This window comes from Protopterus annectens, chromosome 3.part1 (genome assembly GCF_019279795.1).
Source record: "Protopterus annectens isolate FY-2018-M chromosome 3.part1, PAN1.0, whole genome shotgun sequence".
Taxonomy (NCBI): Eukaryota; Metazoa; Chordata; order Ceratodontiformes; family Protopteridae; genus Protopterus; species Protopterus annectens.
The window spans coordinates 374599683-374626284 of record NC_056732.1 but is presented as its reverse complement, the minus strand read 5'-3'; the positions used below and the strand labels follow the sequence as shown (position 1 = coordinate 374626284).

Sequence of the window (26602 nt, the reverse complement as noted above, 5' to 3'; positions counted from 1 at the left end):
TAAGGGCTGGTGGAATCAAAATTTGTGGAAGTATATTTAGAGTGACCATGCAATATTTTTATATTCTTTTCTGCCCAGTAAAAGTTTGTATTATTGTAAGAGAATCATTGCTGGGGTTTTTTTTTTGTAGTGACTAGTCCAGGTTGTCTCAACAACGGTTATTGCATTGCTTTTCGTTCTCTTTATGAACAAGGTATATGAGCAAAGCATCCATGGACGGTACCTACAACAGGATCATCCTAGCAGAATTTCTAGTGGTTTGATTCTCTTACTTGCCTTTCTTGTGCCCTTTTTCAAGAAAGGCAGTAGTCATTGTGACCAGTCTAGGTTTGGACCTTTGGAGATAGGTTCCTCTGTAAGCAGGTTCTGACCATATATTGGAGGATCACAGCTTTCTGTCTGTCTTGAAAGGAAGCAGGTCATGGGGAGAGGAGATGGGTGCTCATGACCCTTCTGGAAAAGTAGTTTGCCCTTTAAATGTGCCTATACCCCAGGTTTTATTTAAGGATGTAGTTTTTGTTTACAACCTACCCTTTGAAAGCTTGACAGCTAAAGGTTAACATGGATGCTAACCCCTGAACAGCTTGGGATCATTGCTAGGACCTGGGCAGGAGTATTCTTCTCTTGAAGCTACCATACAGTGCCTTCAGACTTCCAGCTAGGTCCTCTAGGAGCTGGGGGGTGTTACTGGGAGGTCTTTTGCTTGGGCTTGAGGGCAGTGGTTCTCCTTGTGGGTTGGGAAGTACCTTCTGTTATCATATTCAGTATTTGCTGGCATGGCATCAGGGAGGTTTTTGACACTTACTATTGGGCCTTAATTCCACTGCAAGAAGAAGAAAATGACCACTTCTTTGTGTCTGGTAGAGGGCAGGTTTGGGACCTAGATCTGCTTCCAGCTGTCTGAACAGGTTATCCACCAGTGGGAAGGCTGTTGTATGTCTACTTGTAGAAGTTAATTCCATTTGGGATTGTTGAGCTCCTTGCCCACTAGACTTGTTGTCTGAAAATAGGCTCTTGGCCCAGGGGGTTTAGAATTCATATTTTGGTGATTCCCCTCCTATTGGCTCTAGCTCATATTACATCCTGATTTTCCAAGCTTTCAAGAAGTTCACACCCCCTCCCATACTGAATGGGTAACCCATTCTCAGTCTTCTAAAAGTATTTGTGTCTCTCCTTGAGCAGGTCATTTTTCCTTCTGGTTCCTTATAGTGGGTGGGATCCAAAATTAATTTTGGGACCTCTACTATTTTGACAGCTGTGATCACTGGTGATGTCTCAGAAAAGTGTGTGGATCAGGGCTGGTTAAACCGCTAGTTTGAGCTCTACTTCTGTATACCTTCCTTTGTGAGATATTTGGCTTCTCTGCCATCTTCCCTAACTGCAGTGGAGTCTATGTAGCCCATTTAAAGTAGCTGCTTCCATTGTCTTTTTCATCTGCCCTCAGCAGTCTTGGTCATTGTAGCCCTTTAGACCCGTAAAATTTGTTTTCTAGGCAACATTCCCCTCCTTGATTCTAGTTCAGACCTGCTGGTTTGCAGTTTCTCAGTATTCATCATCTGCCTGGTTCTGTGAAAGTTTACTAGCTTCTGTCTCTCTGGTAGTTTTAATGCTCGGGATTTAATCCACTTGTTGGATTGATTAAGGAATGATCACAGTGTTAGAGTCTACAGATGTGTTCTTACCTTTTCAATTGATCTAGGAAAACAACTTTTGGGGATGAATCAAGAATACTCTTCCATGGTCTTTCCATTTTGCATATGATGTCAGATTTCCCCATAGTAATTCTAATGTGAGTGTTAGCATCTTTGTTCTTGATTTGTAGGTGGTGTTGCAAATGGGAGGTGAAAGCTAGTGGGCACAGAGAATGAGCACCCTTATGTGCATGACGCCATGGTTTGCTTCTGTTCCCTGTGTAGCAACTTCCAGAAAAAAATGCTTAATGCTTACTGGTAGAGAATATTAATGCAACCATAAGACTCATCAAAGGGGTCCTCTTTGTTGATAGTGTAAGAACATAGCATTATGGTTTAAGCTGATTGTTGTACTTTTTGAAATCCATTTAACATGTTTTCAGAGATTAGATAAATTATGTCATATTGTATTAGTTGTTCTAACAATGCCAGACACCTTACATGAAAGAAATTAATATAAATGCTGACTGCAGAAAGTTTGGAAAACTGTGTACAAATAAGTTAAAGATGCTCACAGTTTTGAAATCAATGACAGGTGTGTTTTTAAGGGTTTCTTAATCAATGACAGGTGTGTTTTTAAGGGTTTCTTAATTCATCAAATGGAATACATTGATTGTATTACCTTAGTTCTTGAACAAGGCAGGTGCCTTTTACTTTCAGATTGTCTGTGAAACCTTTCAGTTTAATAGAAATTCACTAACCTGCTCACCACTGAGTCTATACAAGATATTAGGATTAACTGGCTAATGTTTAAGTTGCCCTTAACATTGCGAATAATACTGCCATTCTTCAAACACCCCAATTAAATTTCTAGATTTATGTCATCAGCTGACCTTTGTAGGCATCACTGTTTTTCACTGCAAGAAGCAAACTGGCTTTCAATGATGGGTAGAAACTCACTGTTATTGGCCATCCTGGTTTTAAACTGTTACATTGGGAGTGTTTCTCTCCATCAACTTGCAGATAGGGCATCCTGACTCAATACTGTCCTCTGAGAGCTCAAAGTCATGGGTTCCTAAAACTGAAAAGAGTGGCCTTTGGACTTAGTAAGAGTGCTTTTACTGTGTTATGTGCCTTATCACAATAAATCAGGGATGAAAGAATATACTTTGTTCATATCCAAATATATGGAGCATGTACTTTCAAGATGCAAGTCTCAGTAACACAAAGAAAAGGAATGACAGACTTCACATTAAACATAAGCATGTATATCCACTTAATGGTGTCTGTCTGTAATGGCATACTTTCTGTAGATAAGAATAGTGTCATGCTGTTGTATCTTTGCAAATTCTTATCTGTTTTTATCATGTGTGATGTATTGTTTACAACCTCCCTGTAAAGATTCAAGTGAAGTAATTATTTAATTACAAATTGGGGTCTGTCAGTTGTACCAAAGAATGCTTAATCTGTGATGACATTACTATATACATGATAATTGTAACACTGCTGTATTCTATTATCCTGATATGTGCACAATGATTATATCAAACTTTTTGTGACATTGATTTAGCTTCATCATACCATTTGACCTGAGTTATGACTAAAAAATGTCCTCGGTCAGCATCCCCCACCCGACTGATAAGTAAAATAGATGAATATTAAATATTAAATTCTTTATCTGCTGACATAATAAAGAGGAAGTTCTACATACCTTAAAAGGAAATTATCAAAATATTGCTGAACATTTGCATTTACCCAGAGGTTTGATCAGTATAGTGCTTTTGTATTTCAATCAGCTGCACTTTTATACTTCGGCAGCTATTTAACCCTTGTTCTTTGTTGTGCAATGCTTTTAACAGTGGTCCAAAACATGAATACCATTTTAATATTATGGACTGCATCTTATGTGCTCTTTCAGTTTCATTTTAACTTTATATTAAACCCCCAAGTCATTTTCTGTATCTTAGTTGCATGTGTTAAAAAAGAAAACACAAGCAGATCTGAGTAAAACGGCAGTAACCTTGGCAGATATTTAGCTCTGGTTGTCACTAGACTATTAATTTGTTTACTTACAGAACTGTGCATGCATTTTTTTCTAGTTCACATTATAATTAATCCAAATGTTGAAGTTTTTTTTTTTACTCATAAATATGCACTTTTGCAGGTTCTTACCCGTCTGAGTTGTATGGCAAGAAAGGGAAGAATGTATGTGGTGGCAAACATGCCAACTCGGGAAGATTGTGATGACAGTGACCCCAACTGCCCACGTGATGGAAGATACCAGTTTAATACTAATGTGGTCTTCAGTGATAATGGTGATCTTGTGGCCAGATATCGCAAGCAAAACCTATTCTTTGAGTATGAATTTAACACTCCATCAAAAGCTGAACATGCAATTTTTGATACTCCTTTTGCTGGGAAGTTTGGCATGTTTATATGTTATGATTTACTCTTCTATGAGCCTGCAGTAAGCCTTATTGAGAAATACAATGTCACCCAGATTTTGTTTCCCACTGCTTGGATGAGTGCATTTCCCTTTTTAGTTGGTATTCAGTTTCAGCGAGCTTTCGCATCTGCCTTTGGTATCAACTTTCTGGTTGCCAATCTGCACCACCCTTCATTGAATATGACCAGCAGTGGAATATACACCCCAAAAGAGTCATTCTACCACTATGATATGATAGGGGATGCTGGTAAGCTTATAGTAGCCCGTATCCCTGTGGTCCCAACTGATCGTGTGCAGAGTGAAGCACATTTTGTTCCAACAAGTCAGCAGGTTTTGGAGAAGTGTAACAGTACCCTTGTGTGCAGTGCTAAAAAATCCTTGGGTTTGGATTCAGTCTGTGAAGATGCAGCAGCAGATGTGCTAACAGAAAACAGCATGATTCCGCCTACATTTAATTCAATAATATTTCATGACAACTTCACACTTAGTCCACTCACTACACCTGTGGGTGAGCAACTGGTTTGTAGCAACTCCCTGTGTTGTCATGTGTCATTTTGTGGTAACTTTAGTCACAGTGAGTTATACGTTCTGGGGGCTTTTGATGGTTTACATGCTGGTGGAGCATTTTATACTCAAGTGTGTGCTCTCTTAAAATGTGCTGACACTAACTATGATTCTTGTGGGGCCAAAGTTACAAATGCCAGTAGTACTATAGACTTCAAATTATGGGGAAACTTCAGCACTCGGCATATATATCCTGAAATACTTGGTTCTGGGTTAACTCTTTATTTACCAGACAGTATGGGCTGGGAGAATAAAAGCTACTACATGTACAGAAGGTCAATGTCATTGGGCCTGACAACTGCTGCTTTATATGGACGATGGTATGAAAAAGACTGATACCTTATCTTCTGGCCATTACTTAGAAATGTGTGCAGGTGATTCTTAACATTTGCACAAATGTAAGCTGCACACTGAATACTAACTATATGTGGGCTGTAAATGATCAAATGATTTAACAGAAAACTAATGAGTCTGAATGCATTTTCAGCAATCTTTTTTGAAACATTTATCAGTATTCTATATCGTTGCTGAAGTTTTGCAATTCTGAAATAAAATTATTTAAGCAAACTGTTAGTTCTGAAGTACCCTGCAGGAGTTGTGATGAAAAGAGTAATAATGTCCTTTAAAAACTAGCTCTTTGTACTTATTGGTCACCCAATAAACCAATTAGCTGCTGTACTTGGTAAACAGCACTTCAAAGCCTCACAATACAGTAATTATAGCTGATAAGAAATGGATAAGTATTATGTTTAATTCTGCATTGGTCAAGGTGAGGCACGGGACTTCTGAAAGATTGCTTCTTTCACAGAATTTGGTTTGATTAGTATAATATAATCACCACAATGATTAAAGGGTCTGTGACAAAGATTGGGCATGAATTTTATCAAATCCCAAAATACTACCAAACAACACATGTAAAATGTTATTTGAGATGTTAAACCAAAAATTAGAAAAAGTATAAACATACAAACAAGCATAATTCAAAGCCCATGCTTTCATATCCCTGTTACCTTTACCTAGAAAATCCAGTATTTTATGTACTTGCAAGGTTACATATCAAACTAAGAATGTAAAAGTAGTAAAAGGCAGAATGTGGTGGAGCCTTTGCCACATGGAGACAAAAGAGGAGTTTGTTTCCCAAGCAGAGTGTGTTTGTACCGTTACACCTATGGCAGTAGCTTTTATGTATACATCATAATAAGGACCCCTCTCCACATTCTGGCGAATATGTAAGGTTGCTACTGATACTTCCCTAGCTGCTTCATGTCACTACACTAAAATATGTTGCTGCAGGTGTTTCATTTACATGCACGTTGGTAAAATTATGCTAAAAAAGCGCTTTGGAAGACGCTAATTAGCAAATCTTATATAGCTAGTGCACATACATTTGTTAAATATCAGATCAGTAAATGAGTGAACATAGCCATTCACCTTCTACTAATCAAAGTTTTTCTAATTTGATATACATATATATATATTTCATAACCCCATATTTGAAGCACTGCTAGTTTTAAAGCTAGGTGGACTCGTAATTGCTGCTATGATTTTTAATTTGCTGAGTTAATGTATCTGGCAACTTCAATTTATTGAGTCTATTTTCATCATGCAGATGATTAATAACAGGTCATGGACCCTTGTATTGTATTCTGCAAAATATATTATTTAAGAATAAATATTAAATATTAAAAGTGTAAACATGTTTTTAATAAAATAACTTTCTCAATAAATATAACTGATAAAGAAAATTATCTTAATGTGATATTCTAGTCATTCATTAAAGAGAAGAAGCATGTATTTGTCTTGTGACAGAAATACCTGTTTCTGAAGGATTGCTTCTGAATATGTAAAACATTTAATATTGGAATGCCACTGCATTGGGTTAACTACTAGAATTTCCTGTCTTGCAATTCCAACATTTGCCTGTTTTTCTACTTCTTTTCTTCTACTCAGAAGGATGTGTAACCCTTTTGCTAGTTCACACCATGGCATCATGCTTTGGGACAGAAATGTGTCTAGCCTCCATGGCGGTCAGTTTTTCTGCCACTCCTATGGTTTGGCTGTTGGTCTTTTTGTTCATCCTGAAAGGGTAGTCATGTTAGATGCTAGAAGAGCATTAATGTGTTCTTATAGTCGAAGAAGTGTAGCAAAAAAATGGCTTACCTGATAGAAGATTCTTTACAATCCATCTTTTATCAATGGAAAATGTGCATTTAGGTTGAGGAAGCAAACATATATAACAAAAGTGCAAGTAATTATTAATAAAGCTGCAGTTATTGGCTGGTTACAATTCATAAAATGCTATAAGATGATAAAGCACAGATTTGTTACTTAACATTGACCATTGCCTTTTACCAAGACCTGTTTAGCAGCTAGTGAGTCAGAGTCTCCCTAGTTAGATACATGTGGCAATTAGCTCGAGTGTCTGGCAGTTAGTGTGGAGGATTATGGCTATGGTCTGCTGACAGGCTGCTTTTTGTAGTCTATGGTTTGGGTCCTTTAGCCTCCATTTACCTACTGTGTGTCACTTAAATAGATGATACTCTGAAACAAAATTGGGCAAAATGGGCTGGCTACTCAGTGATTTTTTTGGATCACATACTTTGTAACTATATGAGCCTAAGTGAAACTGCAGAATCGACAGATTAAGCTACAGTCATGTCTAGCTGGTCAAAAGAATTAATGGGACACTCAACTGGCAGAATGAGGAAAGTGGAATTAGCCTTGTCCAGATATTCAAAGTACTTTTAATGAAAAGGGATATAACAGACATCAAACACAAACTTGTTCAGACAGAAACTAAACTTGAACTACTGTAGTCATACTTGAAAGAGTTATAGGGAAAAAAGCAACGAGAAAATATTTCTGTCTGTTAGGATACCTGAGAAGGGCAATGCAGGAGACTATGCTACATAACATTAGTTAAGGAATGGATCAATATCTCAGTGGAGATTTTTAATGAGAGGCCCTATTAGAGCTCAATTCCAGCAGGGAACTGAAAAAAGGTAAGGCCTCTCCTGCTATATCTAGGAAGTCAACTGACTAGAAAAACAAATTATTCTGAGACTCTGATGACAGGGGAAAATTTTTGCAGAACAAGGTTATTATAGTGAGCTTAGATGCAGGAGTCAGGATCTGAAGGGTAAAGAAAATTAAATTCATATTATTGAACTCTGCCCGTCTTGAAACCTAGGTTATCCCTTGGGACCGAGTTCTATTCATCAGCATAGGAGGCCATTGAGTTGGTCTTGCTTTTGTTTTTTAGTCAGTGTAATAATAGTCATGTAGATGCTTTGAATGTTCAGCTTAGTATGTCAGGCACAGAGCTGAATAAATGCCTGAGACATTTTTTTTGTTTTAGTGGTGGATTATACAGAAGGATAGAGTGGCAAGCTTTACCTTCTGGATCTGGGTACAAGGAGTTCACCCCTCAGGCAGTGAAATTGAGTGCCTGAGTCTGATAGTAACTGTTTTCTCTTTGTTCTAAGATTCCAACTAAGTTAATGAAGACAGCATTTTCTAGTGGGCATCTGTTTTTTTGATTATTTTACTGAGAAGGGCTGTAGAAGGATAAGTCATAAAAAGTACTACTAATGAAACTGTTTTGCTGTTTAAAGTTAGTACACATAGGATAAATATTTTCTTTATCAGGGAAAATGTCTTGGCATTTTGTAAGAGTTGGTGCTCTCTACCAGGGTTGTTTAGCTGTGTGGGGGGAGGACAGCAGGAATGCTTTTTTTGTCCACAGCTATGAAATGGAGTGATTCAATAAATATGTCATTTCAGTTCGTCTTATTATTATTGATTTTATTTTGCTAGCTGTTTATTATTTGAAGACTTGCAGGCTATCATTCAGTTGTATATCTTTGTACTGGGGGATTGTTATGGCCACTTTCTAATTTGGACACATTTAATATTAATGAGAGGGTGGTGTCAGACTGCTGGTGGGAACTCCTGCACTACTTCCTTCAGGAATTTGTATCTTTTTTAAAAACTTGACTGGCTGCTGGCAGGTATAAGAGATGAATGCAGTGGCATCCCTCTAAAAATACTCTGTATTCTGTGGAAAACCATTTTTTGCACTTTGAATCAACATTTCTGCCATTTTTCAACAAGACAAGGGTTTTTAACATTTTAAACTTAGTCTGACTTTATGACTACTGACAGGCATATGCATGGTGGTCAGCATAATGATGAAGGTCACCCCCCCATTGTTATTTATTTATTTATTGTTTTATTTTATACTATAAGCTGATCTGAGGTGAGAAGCAAGACCTAATAATCTGGTTAAACAAGAGGGAAAAACTTCTATCACTGATGTGCTAGAATACCCATTCAGTCTTCTGGGTGGTTTTAAGAACTTGGCTCAGAAAGTTCACGTGTCTCTTTTTTTAAAATCTGTCATGTTACTTTCCTATGATTTCTGGTTTGTACAAAAAAGGTTTTGCTACATGGTATTTTCTACAGTTGCAAAGAAACAGACCCATAGATTAGTACTAGGCTAACTGTCCTTGATGGTCATTTTAAGCCTAGCCAATTAGGCCATGTTAGAGTTATTTTACTTTAAGAAGGATTGCGGTCTGCACTCTTGTGGGAGGAGAGGCTGGACTCTGCCCTTCTGAGCAGGGAATTTCTGGTTAGAGGCTTATAGTGCCTGCATATTCTAACTGTTTCTTACTGAAATTGGTACACCTTGTTTGCTGTAGCATAGACTAGATCCAGGCCTGCTGAATCTAGCTTTATTTGTATGCTTGTTGTTTGTTTATTTCCCTGAAATGCTAATTCCACCTAAAACGCGGCCTTTTAGCACTTCTGTGGATCCCTAGTGATATCTGCATTGCTTACTGTACTTATTTCCTTGTCTCACTTGAAAGAAAGTTACTGTTTGTCGTTTTTGCATTTAAGTTACCTGTAGCACATTGCATTTAAGCTACCTGGCACTTGCTCACTAAAGCAATTATATAAGTCAGCTCTAAAAAATTAAAAGCACTACACCCTCACAAACTCCCCTTGAGTACCTTGTTCCCCATTGGCCCTTTTTTCAATTATAAAGGAATTCCCAATACTATTCTAGCATGTCCAAAGGTCAGTTGCCAATCTCCTCTCTGGTCCAGCTGGTGAATCTGGGAATCTTGAGGCAATGTTACAACTGCCTCATGTACACAGACAACCCTCTCCTCCTCCCAACAAATTCCAGCACATGTGAGAGATGCAACCATATAGCCAAACTGGAGGCTAAGCTCTCTCAACTCAGTACTGGCGTAACCAGTCAGGAGGTGAAGGAAACCACACTCACTACAATTCCAGTCTCACATAGACCTACCACGACAACAAACCAAACACATAAACACACAAAAACATACTGAGGCTCTAAATAAAAATCTGCCTAAGCAGCAGAGACCTCCAAAGCAGACACCCAAGCAACCGCTACCCCAAAACAAAACACGTGCAACACATAGCTCACAAAGCCAGTGTGCCGAACAGTCACAGCCCTTAAGGCTAAACAACACACCTGATACACTTGTAATAGGTGACTCTATCGTCAGGCACACTGACGTCCTGCTCACCAGGCTGAACAAGGAGAAGGTCACGGTGAGCTGCCTGTCGGGCGCTAGGATCCGCCACATAACACAAGCACTCAGGTCACTCCAAGGCAAGTACAAATACGACTCAGTCATTGTCCATGCTGGTGTGAATTACCTGAGACGTACCTCCATGGACTACATGAAAAGAGACATAGAGGAGCTCTCTGAGCATGTAGCCCAGGCCGGTATGACCCTGACCTTGAGTAGCATCTTACCCTCACCAAGAATGATGCCACAATATGAAGACAAGATGATCAATTTCAACAATTGGCTTAAGTGTTGGTGTCATTCAAAGGGGATCCAATGCCTGTCAGCCTGGGATGACATGCTCGACAAGCCACGATGCTTCGCTAGGGACGGCTTGCACCTGTCACCCCTGGTCTTTCGGATATTGGCAAAGGCTCTTGCTACCCCCATAGTGCCTTTTTTAGGCAAGGCTCAAAAGACAAACCCACCTCCATAGGTATTACAAGGGATAAGAAACTAAGAGTAATGCTACTCAACGCCAGAAGTCTAAACCTCAAGATGCACGCACTCGAAACTCTCCTTAGCATGGAAAACATCGATATCTGTGCAGTAACAGAAACCTGGTTCAAGGCTCCCGAGAGCACCCCAGCACTACCAGGTTATACCTCATACCATGCTTTTTGGCCCCAAAACTTGGACCGAACCACAAAAGGAGGGGGAGTATCAATATTCGCCAAAGATACCCACACCTCCAGGTTGGTGGCACAGCACGAAGCATCAGAGACTATCCATGTGCAACTAACTGTGGGTAAAACTGCATTCCAGTTTATAGCCTGCTACAGACCACCCTCCCAAACACAGGAACCCCACTTGGCCTTCCTGAGAATACTGGAAAATATGAAGGTCTCTCCAAACACCATTATATTGGGCGACTTCAACTACCCAAACATAGACTGGGAGCATTACTCTAGCTCCAACACCCTAGCCCAAAGGTTCCTAGAATTTATAAACTCAAATGCTATGGAACAACTTGTTACCACTCCCACAAGAGGGGAAAACATACTGGACCTGATCATCACCAACATGGGGACACTATGCTCCAGACCAGAAGTGTATCCCTCACTGGTAAGATCAGACCATAAACTAATCTCACTGGATATTCACATCCCGACCCCACCCCTGCCCAGAAAACCACAGTGAAAAACTTCTCTAAAGCAAATTTCACACGCCTCAAAACCGAGGAAATCCTTCAAAGCCCCTGGGCCTGTGGAAAATACGGCCCAGACCGCAGAATCCTTTATAAACGCATTCTATGAACACCTTCAGGAATGCACGGATCATGCAATCCCAAATAAAACCAAGACCCAATCCTCCAAAGGCAGACGTCCTGTCTGGTGGACCCCAGCCATAAACAAACTATACAATAGAAGGAGGAAGCTACTACATGATAGAGCAAAATCCCAAAAAGGGAAGGCATCTCTGATCAGTATTAGCAAAAAACTACGGGCACTCATAAAATCGTCTAAGGCCAGCTTCGAGAGAAAAATTGCACAGGACACTAAGGATAATCACAAGGCTTTCTTTAGTTATGTTAGGAACCTGGGTGGGAATTCCCAGATATGCTCAGAATTAGTCCAAAATGACAAAAAATACATCGAGCCTACAGACATTGCCAACATCCTAGCTGACAGGTTCAGTGCAAACTTCTCCCCCCTCTCCCCACCAAAAGGGCAAATATCTATCCCAACAGTGTGCTGCCCCTCTGACATCTCAGATGCTCAGGTAAGAGCCGCCCTCTCCAAAGCAAAAAACACAGCATCAATGGGACCAGATGGTGTCCCGGGCTGCGTCCTACATGAACTCCAAGAAGAGCTAAACCCAAACATAAAACTACTGTTCAATCTTAGCCTTACTACAGGATATGTACCCAAAGAGTGGCGTACAGCAACAGTGGTCCCTCTCCACAAAGGTGGTGCCTCAACGGATCCTGGAAACTATCGCCCCATAAGCCTGACTAGCTTGGTCTGCAAAGCTATGGAAAGGATCATCATGGACCTCATAAATAAAGATATTGGGGACCTACAGACACTGGATCCTACCCAGTTTGGCTTTGTTAAGGGCAGATCCTGCCTCTTAAACCTGGTCGATTTCTTTGAAACAGTCACCAAGGCCATTGACGAGGGAAGGTGGTCCACACAGCCTACCTGGACCTCGCAAAGCCTTCGATACAATACCCCACTCGGGCATTATAGATAAGCTCACCAGCTTAAATATAAACCCCTATGTCACTAGATGGGTTGCAAACTGGCTCAAGGACAGAACCCACATGGTTAGAATTGCTGGAGCCATGTCAGACTCCAAACCAGTTACAAGTGGCGTCCCACAAGGCTCAGTCCTGGGACCTCTCTTGTTCGGTACATATTTCTCGGTACAGGCCAACACGGAAGGACTGTGGCTGACCAAGTTTGCAGATGACTGCAAACTGGGTGCCATAATCAACTCTCCAGCTGACACAAGCATCCTCCAAAAGGGCCTCATAGAAACAGACAACTGGTGCCAGAGCCATGGCCTCAAGCTAAACGCCAAAAGTGTATAGTCATCCCCTTTGGCAAACAAAGTGCCCACAAATTACCACATAGGTGGTAATCCATTAAGTACAGAAGAAGTCATTAGGGACCTGGGGACCCAAGTTGATAGCAATCTCTCATTTGACAACCACGTGGCCAAAGTGGTTAGAAAAACATTTTATATAGCCCACCTAATCATGAAGGGATTCACATCTAGATCAGGGGAGGTCATCATACCTCTTTACTCATCCCTCATCAGGCCCATAATTGAGTACAATGCCCCTTTTGGGATGTACCTTACCAGACACCTGCAGCAACTGGAAAGACCCCAAAAGTACCTCACCAAGAGGATCAAAGGGCTCAAACAGATGCCATATGCTGCCCGGTTAAAGAAACTCCAGCTCTACTCAGTGGCATACCGCCTGCTCAGAGGCGATCTGTGCCTGACGATAAAGCCATGTCCAACCCGAATTAATGGACATGCTGCACCTCAGAAAATCCAAATCCCATCGAGCCACGCTCCAGAGACTTGAACCTCAGCACTGAAATAAATAGGACATGCTGGAGGGACAGATTCATAACCCAGAGGCTCCCTTCACTCTGGAATAAAATCCCAGTCCAGGTTAGGCAGAGTCCCACATTGACTCTCTTCAAGAGGAATCTTGATGAGTGGATGGGAGATCGTAGGTTTACCCCGGCTATCACTTCTGTGTCACTGTTAGACAGAGGCACAGTATACTAACCTCAAAAAAAGGCATAGCAAAATTAATTTAAAATGGGTGGCGAAAGCCAAACACACTCTGGCTAGGCTTATAAATGCCCTAGGGCGGATAGCCTAGTATGAACCTATGAACCTATGAAACCTCACACCTTGTGTTTGCAAGGTAGACACCTTAACCATTATACCAACCTCCTAACCAGAAAGACCTCTGTTACTAGTTGTGCCACCATTGCAGGACTCAAACCTACAATGTTCTGATTCAAAGTCAGACACTTTATCCATTAGGCCATCTGACCAACCCTTGACCAGCAGGGAAGTTAGAGTTATGTTTTAATTAACCGAATAGTGATTGCAACTTTATGAAATGTCTAATCTATTTACTTATTTATTTTTTGTTGACTGGGCAAGTCCCACTAGTCTCGTAGCCTCTTTTCAGGGGAGTCCAAAGGTGACCTTTATAACACTAGGGGAAATTTGGCCAGGGCATGGGGCAAATTTGCTACCCTCTTCGATAGGTGCAGTAGTACCTTTTGCATCCTCCTGAGTTACCATCAACTCATGCAGATGGGATCTTGGTTTAATGTCTCATCCAAATGACAACTAAATCTGATGAAGGTAATAAAAATTTAGAAAAAGAGTATATAAAGTGGTTGACTGTAATTTCCTCCCTTAAAAATAGGTATTAAGAAACATTAAGATATTAATGCATGGCTAGGCTTCTTAAGATCTTCACAGATCAACAGCCTAGTAAGTAGCTGTAAACTTATGAACGTATGAACATCAGATGTTTTAGATGTGGGTGCTGTCTCTGACATGATGGACCTTGTCTTAAAGGCTAAAAGAATACAGTAATCTAAAGTGTTTATTGCATGTTATTATTTGTTCAGGCCCTGATTACCAGCAAAGTCACTGGGACCCGAGAAAGTAGAACATTTAGTTTCCCCTTGTACAGCTGAAGACATGTTGAAAGTCATGCAAATTTCAGGCAGGGGTTAATCCCTGGCCTTGACTGATTACTTCTTGAACTGTATAGTTTGATTAAATCAAAGCTACTCTATAATTTGTAAGCTGACAAATGCTGTACTTGTCAATGTTTCTGCATTTTGTAGAGAGGCAGTTATTTCTGTGATACCAGAATTCTCTGTAAATATGTTAAGCAAGTGAATTATTTAGACCAATATCAGTTCTACATCATAATTATAAGATATACATGACAATGCTGACTTCAGGACTTGCTCACGGTACAAGAAAAGTAAGTGCAGATCAGTGTAGTTTTCTTCAAAGACAAATGTCCTTTGATAATATGATCAAGGCACTTCTTTTGATGTGGGATCAGGTAGGCCAGTGATCATATTCGGGTTTGATGGAGAAAAGGCTTTCAGAAGTGTTGTTCATGTAGCATATGTACATTGTAAGGCATACATATAGTCAAGATGAATGAGTAAAGAGGCATTAAACAGGATGTGCTGTCCACAAGAATCTTTAATGAACTCCTCTGATGAAGACATCATATTACGCACATATCTAATTACAGGTAACTGCCTACCTACTATATCATTAGAACATAGTGACACATGACTACATATGCTATAGGTTGTTCTTCCTGTTTCTGGTCTTGATCTTTCTCAGAATCCCCCACATGTTTGGCCAGGTGTTTGCAGCTGTGTACTTTGGGGAATGGCTAGAATCAAATTGTAGATGGGCTGTCTTCATCTTTTGATTTGAGGTGGGGTAAGCACCAATGCTGTTCCTTCTCACTCCACTATTTGCTTTTTGCTTAGAATCCCTGACAGAAGTTCAGATTTCAGGGGTAACAGCTGGGTGGAGTAGAATGCAAGTTCTCCTTATTTGCAGATGATGTGCTAGTCTGCATGTTAGAACCCAACAAAGACCTGGAGGACAAGTTTGCCCTTCTGAAACATTTTTGTGTGCCTTCAGGGTAGATACTAACCAGCCTAAGACAAAAACTCTTCAATATAATTTTATGCCATCCTGCTCATTGAGAAACTGAAATAGACCTGTGGGTTGGACACCAATGAGACAGTGGGAAGGGGGCTGATCTGGCTTCAGGACCACATAAACTATTAAATTATCATATCAGAATATGGAGAATACTTAAAGAATATTTTTGATAAGTCAAAGCATTGTTGTTAGATCTCCCCCAAAGACTACAAGCAATTTAATTGTTTGTCATATGTATTACATTTAGCACAGGCCACTCTTGTAAATCCCTCAGCATGTTTCTTCAGTAAGTTAAAAAGGGGTGCACTCTCATATTTATGGCAGAGCCTGGAAAGGCTGGTATTAACACTGGAACATGGTGGCACAGGAGTCCCAGATTTTGAGCATTATTACAAGGTCTTTCCAATGAGACTACATTATTATTTAGCAAAAGAGGATTGTATGGCCATTTGGAAAAAGTTGGCTTTGTCCTTGTTGGCTGATAACAATTCATTTTATCAATGCCACCAGTGGTTTTGAAAGAAACAAGAGACAAACCTACTCTTCTTCTTTGATAATGGTGTTTCCAAGGGAGACTTGGCATTTTTGGAGGCCAGAAATAATGGATTGGATGGAAGAAAAAACATATGCGCCAGTTTGATGGGGTGAGTGCCACCCAGAGGTGGCCGGTGAATCTTCCAAAATTGTGGCACTAGTAGCAGCTTATTAATAGGTGGGTCCCATCATCATGGACTGGGTTTCAGAGAAAATTTGGGGAGCATCAGGCTTACAGCTTAGGTGCAGGCAAATTAAACTTGATTTAACCAATGGTGCCTGTGAAAGAAAAGCCACAATGGTTATTAGGTGAGACATGGTGTGAGTCAATCAACATGAAGCACTTGGTAAGTAGGGTTTTATAAGATTATTAAGTGGGCGTGAGTTGATTTATGAGTACCTTTACATGGGTACTGGGAAAAGAATTGGGAATCAAACTAAGATCAGACACATTATGGATATTACATAGATGTGCAGCAAGATTCAGAAGGTTTCAAATCTTCATTTGGAAGTGCCTTCACAAATAGTTTTATACATCAGCTTTACTAATCAAAATGTTTTTAGACATCCAAACTGAACCTTAAAGGTTTGAAGATGATTCTCTGGAAAGATGGACCCACACATTTTAGGAGTTTCCCAGTCTGTGTTTATTTGAAGTAGCCCTTCATGATATTTGGCTAAAATGAATGGTAGTTGGTCCCGATATGTTTCTCTTAGCAGACTAAAACACAGTGGGTAGTCCAAGAATAAGTTTGTCATTTCTATTCTGTTGATGGTAGTGACCAAGAAGGCTATTACAAAGCATTGGAAAAAATGTCCTCTGAAATGGGGTGGTGTGAAAAAAGATTATAAGTGAGATTTATGATCCAGAAGTTTCTTTGGGAAGCTCATATGCACATGGTAAAATTAGATATAAATGATTACCTTGGGTTTTGGAAGTACATGATGATTAACTCTTGAGTAGAGTATATTCAGCTTTATTAAGAAGTATAGAGATTTGTTGGATTGAATTATGTTTTTTTTTTCTTCTCCATCACTGTATTTCTTAACAAGTAAATCTTTACTTACTAACACCAAGTTTCCAAGTACAATAGCATGAATATCAAATCACTCAAAACATCATAACCAAGCAAATGGTAAAGTAAGTAATCAAACTAATACTTCATTTACCCTAATTTAATCTAATTTTAGTCAACACTAAGAGAAAACCAAGTGTGTTTTAAATATTCCATGGGTTTACATCTTCTTCCATCTCCCTTCTTATTCCCCATAATCCCTTTTGTACTCATCCTCCTTGAGGTCATTTGTTGAAAGTCCTAATACTGGATAATAAGTAGTTTATCAACCCTCTAATCATAGCCTGTTTTCTAAATTATTCACTGTCTTCTATTTCATAAATATAATTAAAACATGAAATCTACTTATTCAGGCACTTTTGCCTACCCCTTGGTGATGTGGGCATTTCTTTCTGGTTTACAAAAGATTATACACTCTACATTAATTCTTGTATGGTTGGCACCTCCTTGGACTTGCAATTAAGATCCTGTATCCCAGCACAAAAAATAATTTTCTTAGTTACACTCATTTTCTCCCATAGTATCCCTGACAGAGTACCCTGTAGAGAAGTTTTAAAGTCTTGCAGCTCATTAAACTACAAAAACATGTTTCCAGTTACCTCTTTCATCTCTATCATACCTCCAACATTTGCTATTTGTCTAAGGAAAAAATTATTTGGAGTCAGCTTGTGGTATAAAAGTATCTATACAAACACTTCCAGGCAAAAATCCTAAATCTTCTTGATTTTGCTGCATATTTGGGAGCCATACATATGTCCTGCTGTTTCTTTGTAAATTGCATATCCAATCTCTCTTACCAGTCTTGATTGATCCCTATAGTTATTGTGCAGTGTTTTATGCCCTAATTATCCATTTTTTAACAGCAACTTCTGTTTTAGATTCAACTAAAAAGTGAATGAGTGCGGTTCTTTCATTTAGGATTCCCCTACCCTTTCTCTTTGTCTATACTCTGATATCAATCCCTGATAGGGAAGTCAATCACTAACCTGCAACACAAATATCTTCTTGGCATCTTCCCATTCTATTACCTTTCTTTCTCTAATTATTTGTTACATACATACATAAATACAAATATTTCAAGCAATAATGCTCTTCTAGCCTGCCAATATACTAAAACAGTTGTTCCCATAATACGTGTCCAGGCTATTCTTAAAATATCTAAACTACTGTTTATAAGTTCATAGATTCATAGGTAGGTAGGTACTAGGCTATCACCCCAAGGGCCTAAGTAAGCCTAGCCAACAAGGTTCCCTGGCTTTCGCCAACCAAGAAAGTTATTTTCCTGTGCACCTGTCGGCTTGCTTTAATTTGGTAGTCTATTCCATGGTTCAGCTACTTTGTCAGGAAACCAATTAATACATTTCTCATTCATATAGAATCTTTTACATAGATTGTCTGATGATTCTCTACTACTTTTTGATGACCACAAACATTCCCAGAAGTAACAGCTATGATTTGTCTCTAAATGCCCTATATACCTGAATGAGGTCTCCTCTTAAATCATCATCATCAGCAGCAGCAGCAGCCCCCTTTTCCTCGGGGTATCATGTTAACTGTCGCCAACTCTCTCGATTCATTGCCACACTCCTGCCTTCTTCAACACTCATACCTGACAGTTGCAGATCTTCCATCCACCTCTTTGCTGGACAGTCTCGCTTCCTCTTGCTTTCTTCCTGTCTGTCCCAAATCTTCCTCACCAGATTGTCTTCTGCTTTTCTACACATGTGCCCAAACCACTGTAGTCTGTTCTCTTTGATCTTTCCTGCAATTGGAGCTACTTTGGCTTATGCTATTATGTCCTCATTTCTTCATCTGTCCCACAGTGTGCATCCTACCACCTTTCTCAGGCACTTAACTTCCATCACCTCTAGCTTCTTCAACTGTTCTGCCTTTACTGTCAGGTTTCTGTACCAATCAGTAGTACTGGTTGTACCACTGTCTTATACACCTTACTTTTCAGCTTCTTTGGCATTCTTCTGTCATAGACTACACCTGATACTCTATAGCAGTTGGCTGCAGCCCCTCTGATTCTAGCTTTGACCTCTTCATTCAGACTACCCTTCTCCTCAACTACCCCTCCCATATACTTGAAGCTGTTTTACCTGTTCCACTATCTTCCTTTCTATCTCTATTCTCAGCTTCTTCTGATTTCCCCAATTTGCTGCCATTACCACTGTCTTATCTGTGCTTAATTTCATCCCATGTGCCTTCAATTTTGCATTCAATTCCTCTATTCTTTACTGAAGTTCTTGCTCAGAGTCTGCCTATAATGCCACATCATCTGCATACAGTAACTTTGTTGATCTGTCCCCTCCATCCTATTTGCTAATGTTGTCCATCACCAGTATGAACAGCAGTGGGCTGAGAGCTGAATCCTGGTGTACACCCACTCCCACTGGGAACCCCTCTGTGAGGCCAAACACCGTTCGTACTTGAATTATTGGGTCTTTGTGCATAGCCTGTACTACTAATTCTACCAATGTTTCTGGGATTTTGAACCACCACAGTACTGCCTAAATCAGCTTTCTTGGGACCTTGTCATATGCTTTCTCCAAGTCTAGGAATGCCCAGCTGGACTCTTTCCTCATCTCTAGCTTCTACTCAACTATCTGTCTCATCGGAAACTTCGGGTCAGTTGTGCTGCATCCTGATCTGAATCCAAACTTCTCATCTCCCATCTTACATTCCACTACTCTGCATATTCATTTATCAATCACCTTCACCAGAATTTTCATGCAATGTGATAGGAGTTTAATAGCTCTGTACTGCCCACAGTTGTGAATGTTCCCTTTGTTCTTGTACACTGGCACGAGTATGCTTATTCTCCAGTCATCTGGGATACGGCTTTCTCTCCACACTGCTATGAGCACTCTCAAGAGCCATTTCTCCCCTATCTCACCTAGCATCTTTATCATATCTGCTGTGACCTCATATGAGCCTACTGCTTTCCCTGACTTCATTTTCCTTAGTACTGTTCTTACTTTTTTTAGGGTGGGCTCCTCCTCTCTCATCACAGGCTGTTTCTGGGGCAGTACAGCTTCTATGGGGTTTTCTTCATTCAGAAGCTGGTGGAAATACTCTTTCCATCTGCTTTTGATGTCCTGTGGACAGCTGAGCAGGTTGTTGGTGGCATCCCTTATGAAGGGTGTCTTACTATCTTCTTTATCTTTCTGTCTTTGCCTTGGAACCTGATAAAGTTTCTTTGTACCACTTACTGAGTCACTTTTCAGAAGTTGGTAGAGTGCCTCCGATGCCCTATTCTTTGCTATTACAACTCCTTTCTTAGCTTCTTTGTTAGCCAACCAGCATTCCTTCCAAGCCTGGTCAGACTTTTATATCTCCCACTTTTTCCTGCACTCCTACTTTCTTTTGATCACTTCCTGGACTTCTGCATTCCACCACCAGTTTTCCTTATGTACCTTATTTCCATAACTGGCTCGGCCACATATCTGTTCTGTAGTCCTAACACATGGTGTTTTGAAGCACTGACATTCTTCAACTCTATTTCCTTCTCTTCTTGGGGAGCTAGAGTCCTGAGTAATTCCTTGAACTGTTATACTTTCCCTCCAGTCAGCTTCCAGGTCTTCAGCCTGGTCTCTGTTGACTTTAGAGCCTTCTATGACCACTGACTGCTTGCATCTGATTTTGGCAACCAGTTGTTTATGCTGTGGACTGACTGTCTCACTGGGGATGACTTTGAAATCTTGGATTCTACCCACCACATCTTATGTATCTATAAAATAGTTTCCTATTATAGTCAATATCTTTATTTAATTTTTCTTCAAAAATTTCTTGATCTTGTCTCACACTATGTTTAATTTGTCTGTCCAGCTTGTTTATTTCATCTTGTTCCCTATACCTTGGTTCCTTTGCCAGGTTGCTCAGTAAATTCCAGCCCCATCTTGTCTATTCTGTAAATCACTAATTGCAGTCATCCCTGTCTGCAGAATCTCCTTTCTCCATTTCCATGTTGGATTAGTTCTTAGCATACTTTCTGCTACTTTATGAATATAATATTATGCATGACTGCTGTTATTCTCCATAAGCATCTCCATCCAAAATCCCATTCATTTTTTATTTCTTGAATTACTCCTTCCACTTCATCATCATCCCTTTCCACTTTGAATTGTAGCTTTCTGCTTGTGTTATGTATAAGACCCTTAACTGTGTAGCTCTAAAATAGCCCTTCAAATCAGGCAATCCTAAACCTCCCTGTTCTATTGGAGGGCCAACTTATCATACTTGACCCTTTCCGTCTTCCCATCACAAATAAAATCTTTCGAATCTTTATTAATTAAGATCCACAACATCTCCTCTGGTTAATAAAAATATGCCTGACCTGTGTACAAAAATTAAAAGTGACTAAAAACATTTCACTGCTTGTATCTAGTTCTATCCATATCCATATCCATAGGCATGAGTTTCCAGTTTCTCAGTCTGTATAATCTTTTGTTTAGTCTCTTACCACATATCCTTAGCTGTCATAACTGAATGCTTTTTAATCCATATTCCAAAATAATTTGTTTTATTATGTCCTCATAAGTATGGTTATTACTGGACCAGTTTGTGTGTTGGCACATAGTTTATAGCCGTAGTCGCTGTTTTATCTTCATTAATTTTATTTTCAAAAAAAATTGTGAACTGTCTCATAATATTCTACAACACTGGAATGTCCTTCTCTGGTTCCATCAGGTACAAAATAATATCTGAAAATAAAGACAACTTTTCTTGACCACCATAGCAATTATATCCTTGAATTTCCGAGTCCCTTATTTTCTTTGCCAAACAAAGGGGAAAGAAGGCATACCTGCCTGGTTTCTCTGTTCAGACGCAACTTATTAGAGAGGAACCCTCTCATTTTGATTTTTGTCTCTGATTCCTCATATATCCTTCTAATTAACTATATTAATGTGTAAGGAAATGCAAATGCTTCTATTACCCTACTCATAAAATCCAAGCTTACTCTAGTGAATGCTGTTTCTGCATCAAGACTCGTCAATAACAGCATTATTTCTGTACATTCTGCTCCAATATGGATCATAATTCTATTAATATTTTCAAATGTTTGCCTTCCCTCCACAAAGCCACATTGGTCTGAATCTATCTATTTTGGCATCGGCTTTGCCATTCTTTTAGCCATTATAGACATTAAACAAAACTTGCTGGAGGGATAGGTTCCTAACCCAAAGACTTCCAATACTCTGGAATAAACTCCCCATGCACGTCAAGCAGAGAACCTTAATGGCCTGTGGATGGGAAATATGAAATTCACCCTGAGGATCACTTCAGTTACATTGCTAGATAGGGGCACAGGGAACTAATGTCTTGTAAGCCAGATGACTGGGAACACTATTGGGCTAGGCTTGCATTGGCCCCAGGGCCGTTAGCCTAGTACTTACCTATGAACCTATAAATACTTTATAATCATGATTTAAAATTAAACTGGCATATGAAGCTGGATTGGATGGGTCTTTACTGTCTTTAGGTATAACAGCCTCCACAGCTTTTTTTTTCTTGGATGTTGGTGCATCCCCTCCTTTTAAAATAATGTTAAACAAAGCCATAGGTTGATAGTTGTGTTCATAGGTTAGTACTAGGCTAACTGCCCTTGCGAGTCATTTTAAGCCTAGCTAATTATCCCTTGTGAGACTCAAACCCTGCACCTTGTGTTTGTAAAACAAACACCTTAACCATTAGGCCATCATTCTGATCTTTTCACTTTTTTCCCTCCTAGCTTCCAAACTTCTCTGGAATAGCATCTATTCCTGGAGACATTCCTGTAGATTGGTTATACTTCACCATTTTTTCTCTTCTCCTCCTATCTTAACTGTTAGTTGCTGAGCATCATCTACCTCTGACCTTGGCATATTAAGTCTTCCATAAGTATTTCCATTTGTGCTTTTTGCTGATTTCCACAATTCTCTGCTTTATGCAAATTTTCATAAAATTTCCAAAATATCTCTAATACCTTTACAGGATCTCTGGTTATTATTCTTGTTATAGGCTCTCTAAGTCTGACAACAACCCTTTCTGCTTTATTTTGCCTAAGTTATTGTGCCAGAAGTGTTTGTGCTCTGGAGTTATTAAAAAAAAATAGTTGCTTAACAGCATATTTCTAAATGCATGCATATTATCCAGGTACTCCCTTATTTTCTCTTTAGCACTTTGCAGTTGCACCTCTTCTTGTTCTGTGAGATTTCTCTTATTTTGTAATACTTTAACCTTTGTCAGCCCCCCTCTAAATAATTCTTATTACTTAACCAAATCTATTTTTTCTTTTATTTCAACAATATTTTTTAACTTCACTTTCATTTTATGTCACTCGCTAGATATAATTTCTAGAGTATTTTCTATCCTCACTAATAATTCCCGGATAATTTTCGCTACCCATTCCTTAAATTCCTCTCTTTTTACCAGGTCGGTGGAGAAGCATCAGTGTCTCATCTTTACTTCATTACCCTGCATTTTTATCTTAGTAATTATTACTGCATGATCTGAAATATTTATTGGATCTGTATCGAAGTTCTTAATTAAATGTATATTTTCCTGTGAAATATAATTTAAGTCATCTAGCCCAGTTATTGTTCATAGGTTCATAGGTAGGTACTAGGCTATTGGCCCAAGGGCCTACGTAAGCCTAGCCAACAAGGTTCCCTGGCTTACGCCACCTAAGAAAGTTATTTTCCTGTGCCACTGTCGAGCAGAGACACAAAAGTGATCCCCGGGGTGTATGTCCTATTTCCCATCCACTTATCAAGATTTTTCTTGAAGAGTACTAATGAAGAACTTTGCTTGACATAGATGGGTAGCCTGTTCCAGAGTATGGGGAGTCTCTGGGACAGGAATCTATCCCTCCAGCATGTCCTGTTTATTGTGGTAACAAGGTTTAGGTCCCTAGAGTGTGTAGCTTGGAGGGATTGGGATTTCCTTAGGTGTAGCATGTCCAACAGCTCTGGGTTTGACATAGCTTTATATGTTAGGCAGAGATCACCTCAGAGTAGGCGATATGCTACGGAGTAAAGCTGGAGTGTTTTGAGGTGGTCAGTGTAGGGTATTTGTTTGAGGCCAGTAATCCTCTTTGTGAGGTACTTCTGTGGCCTATTTTTTTTCCTGGATGAGAACCCTTTTATGATGAGGTGTGCCACATAGAAGGACTTCCTGACTACTGTGGCGATGTGACTATCAAAGGAGAGACTACTGTCCATCTGGGTCCCAAGGTCTCTTATCACACATTCGGTGTTAAGTAGATTGCTGCCTATGTGGTAGTTCATGGGTACAGAGTTTTTACCAAAGGGGATGACACTGCACTTTTTGGAACTGAGTTTGAGGCCATGGCTCTGACACCAGGCATCTGTCACAGCAAGGCCCTTTTGTACGATGTCCACATCATTTGGGGACTTGACTATGGCTCCTAGTTTGCAGTCATCTGCGAACTTCGTTAGCCAGAGGCCTTCTGTGTTAGCCTGTTCTTCAGAGAAGTAGATACCAAACAGGAGAGGTCCTAGGATGGAACCCTGTGGTACTCCACTTGTCACTGCTTTAAGGTCAGATTTGGAGTCTGCAACTTTTACAGTGTGGGTTCTGTCAGTGAGCCAGTTGGCAACCCATCTTGTGATGTAGGGATTTATACCTAGTTTAATTAATTTAGCTATAATTCCAGAATGGGGGATGATGTCGAAAGCCTTGGAGAGGTCAAAATAGGCTGTGTGAACCACCTAACCCTTATCTACAGCTTTGGTGACTGCCTCAAAGAAGTCAATCAGGTTCAGGAGGCATGATCTGCCTTTCACAAACCCATACTGGGTGGGATCCAGATTGTACCTTGTGGAATCATATGTAAAGTCTCTCCAAGTTCTTACTATTGAATTCACATCTTTCATACCAAATATTTTCATTAGGCTCTTCAGAAATCTACCCTCTTTTGTTATATTTTCCCTTCTACGCCATCCAGATGCATGCTCATTGCTACAAATCAAATTCCAGTCATCACCTATAAGTAATATTGCCTGCTAAAAGCTGATTATTTTTCCCCTCAAATTTTTAAGCTCCAAAATAGTAGTTTTAGGTGGATTACAAATACATGCCAGTGTGATCCTCATCCTTTGCCATTAGCTCATTACTACTACAAATCTGCCATTATTATCTTTTTTTCCTCTTCTATCACTCCTGGAGCTACTCTAGTAATTAATATAACCACTCCTATTTTCCTTTGTACATGATATTTTTCAGAATAACCATCCTGAAATCCTTTCTTTATCAAATTTGCATGTTCATTCCTTTCCAAATGTGTCTCCTGTAGCATTAATATTTGTACTCTGCATTTCTTAATATAAATAAGCATTCTTTCCATTTTTATCTATACCTGTGAGACCATTCACATTCCAAGGTAATATGGAAAGTGTTGCCATTATGTTAAGAAGGCATTATTTCCACTTATTATATGGCAACTTTTTAAAATGTCTGTTTCCAGCTTTTTTGATACATGCTCACATTAATGTTTGGCAGATTAAGCTTTATACAGTTTTTTCTTACCATTAACATTGGAACCTATATCACATTTTACAAGACTTTTTGTTTTAATAAAGAAACAAAGACATGCGTCTGGAGCATTCCTCCCTGGGCCTCCAATGAAAATTTGCTTCATACCAAGTCAGACTTTCCCAGTTAACAGATGTTAAAAAAATAAATAAATAATAAAAACTCTCACCCCCCCCCCCCGAATCCCTCCATAACCTGGTAACTTAACACAAATACATATAATTATGTTTATCTTCAAAGAAATGATGTTTAACCCTGCTAATGGTAAAATTTGTGCCAAACAGATAGCTGCTAACACAGACCCTAATTACCTGAAATTGAGGTTATTAATGCTAAGATGCATATTATTGCCTGTGCTTCTACTTACATTAATTGGTATATGTTCTTTTTTTATCTTTATTTCAGAAATCATTAACTTTTAGCCTCGAAGGAACCAATGGTCTCCCTTTTATTGCCCTATATCAGCTAGAAAAGTAAGAGAAAAAGGAAACGTAGTCATCAGTTGCAACATGAAAGACAAACTGAAACATTTATTGCTAAAAAATAACTTTTCATTCTATTTGGTGATCTTATATTTGTTTCCACTTAAAATTTGTTATTAGATTAGGTCAAAGGCCATAATCCAGATAGTCACCTATGCAAGTGTAAGAGAAAAAATATTAGCTGTGCAACTATATGATGTGTGTACTTTTACACCACATAGCCCATCCCAACAACCCAAGATTCCAGCCAATTAACTTAAACATGCTATATCACATTTTACAAGACTTTTTGTTTTAATAAAGAAACAAAGACATGCATCTGGAGCATTTCTCCCTGGGCCTCCGATGAAAATTTGTGTCATTCCAAGTTGGACTTTCCCAGTTAACAGATGTTAAAAAAATAAATAAATAATAAAAACTCTCAACCCCCCCCCCCGAATCCCTCCATAACCTGTTAACTTAACACAAATACACATAATTATGTTTATCTTCAAAGAAATGATGTTTAACCCTGCTAATAGCAAAATTTGTG

General features: G+C 39.4%; 1 protein-coding gene across 3 annotated transcripts in view; it reads left to right on the top strand.

The window, feature by feature from the left end:
* Nucleotides 1-5208, top strand: part of LOC122798133 (biotinidase-like) — a 363716-nt gene extending 358508 nt beyond the window's left edge. For all 3 annotated transcript variants that reach the window (XM_044066842.1, XM_044066843.1, XM_044066840.1), the window contains exon 4: nucleotides 3796-5208. In XM_044066842.1, coding sequence (XP_043922777.1) covers nucleotides 3796-4977 — 1182 coding nt within the window. In that variant the 3' untranslated portion in view covers nucleotides 4978-5208. The remainder of the gene's footprint in view (nucleotides 1-3795) is intronic.
* The last annotated feature ends 21394 nt before the right edge of the window (nucleotides 5209-26602 follow it).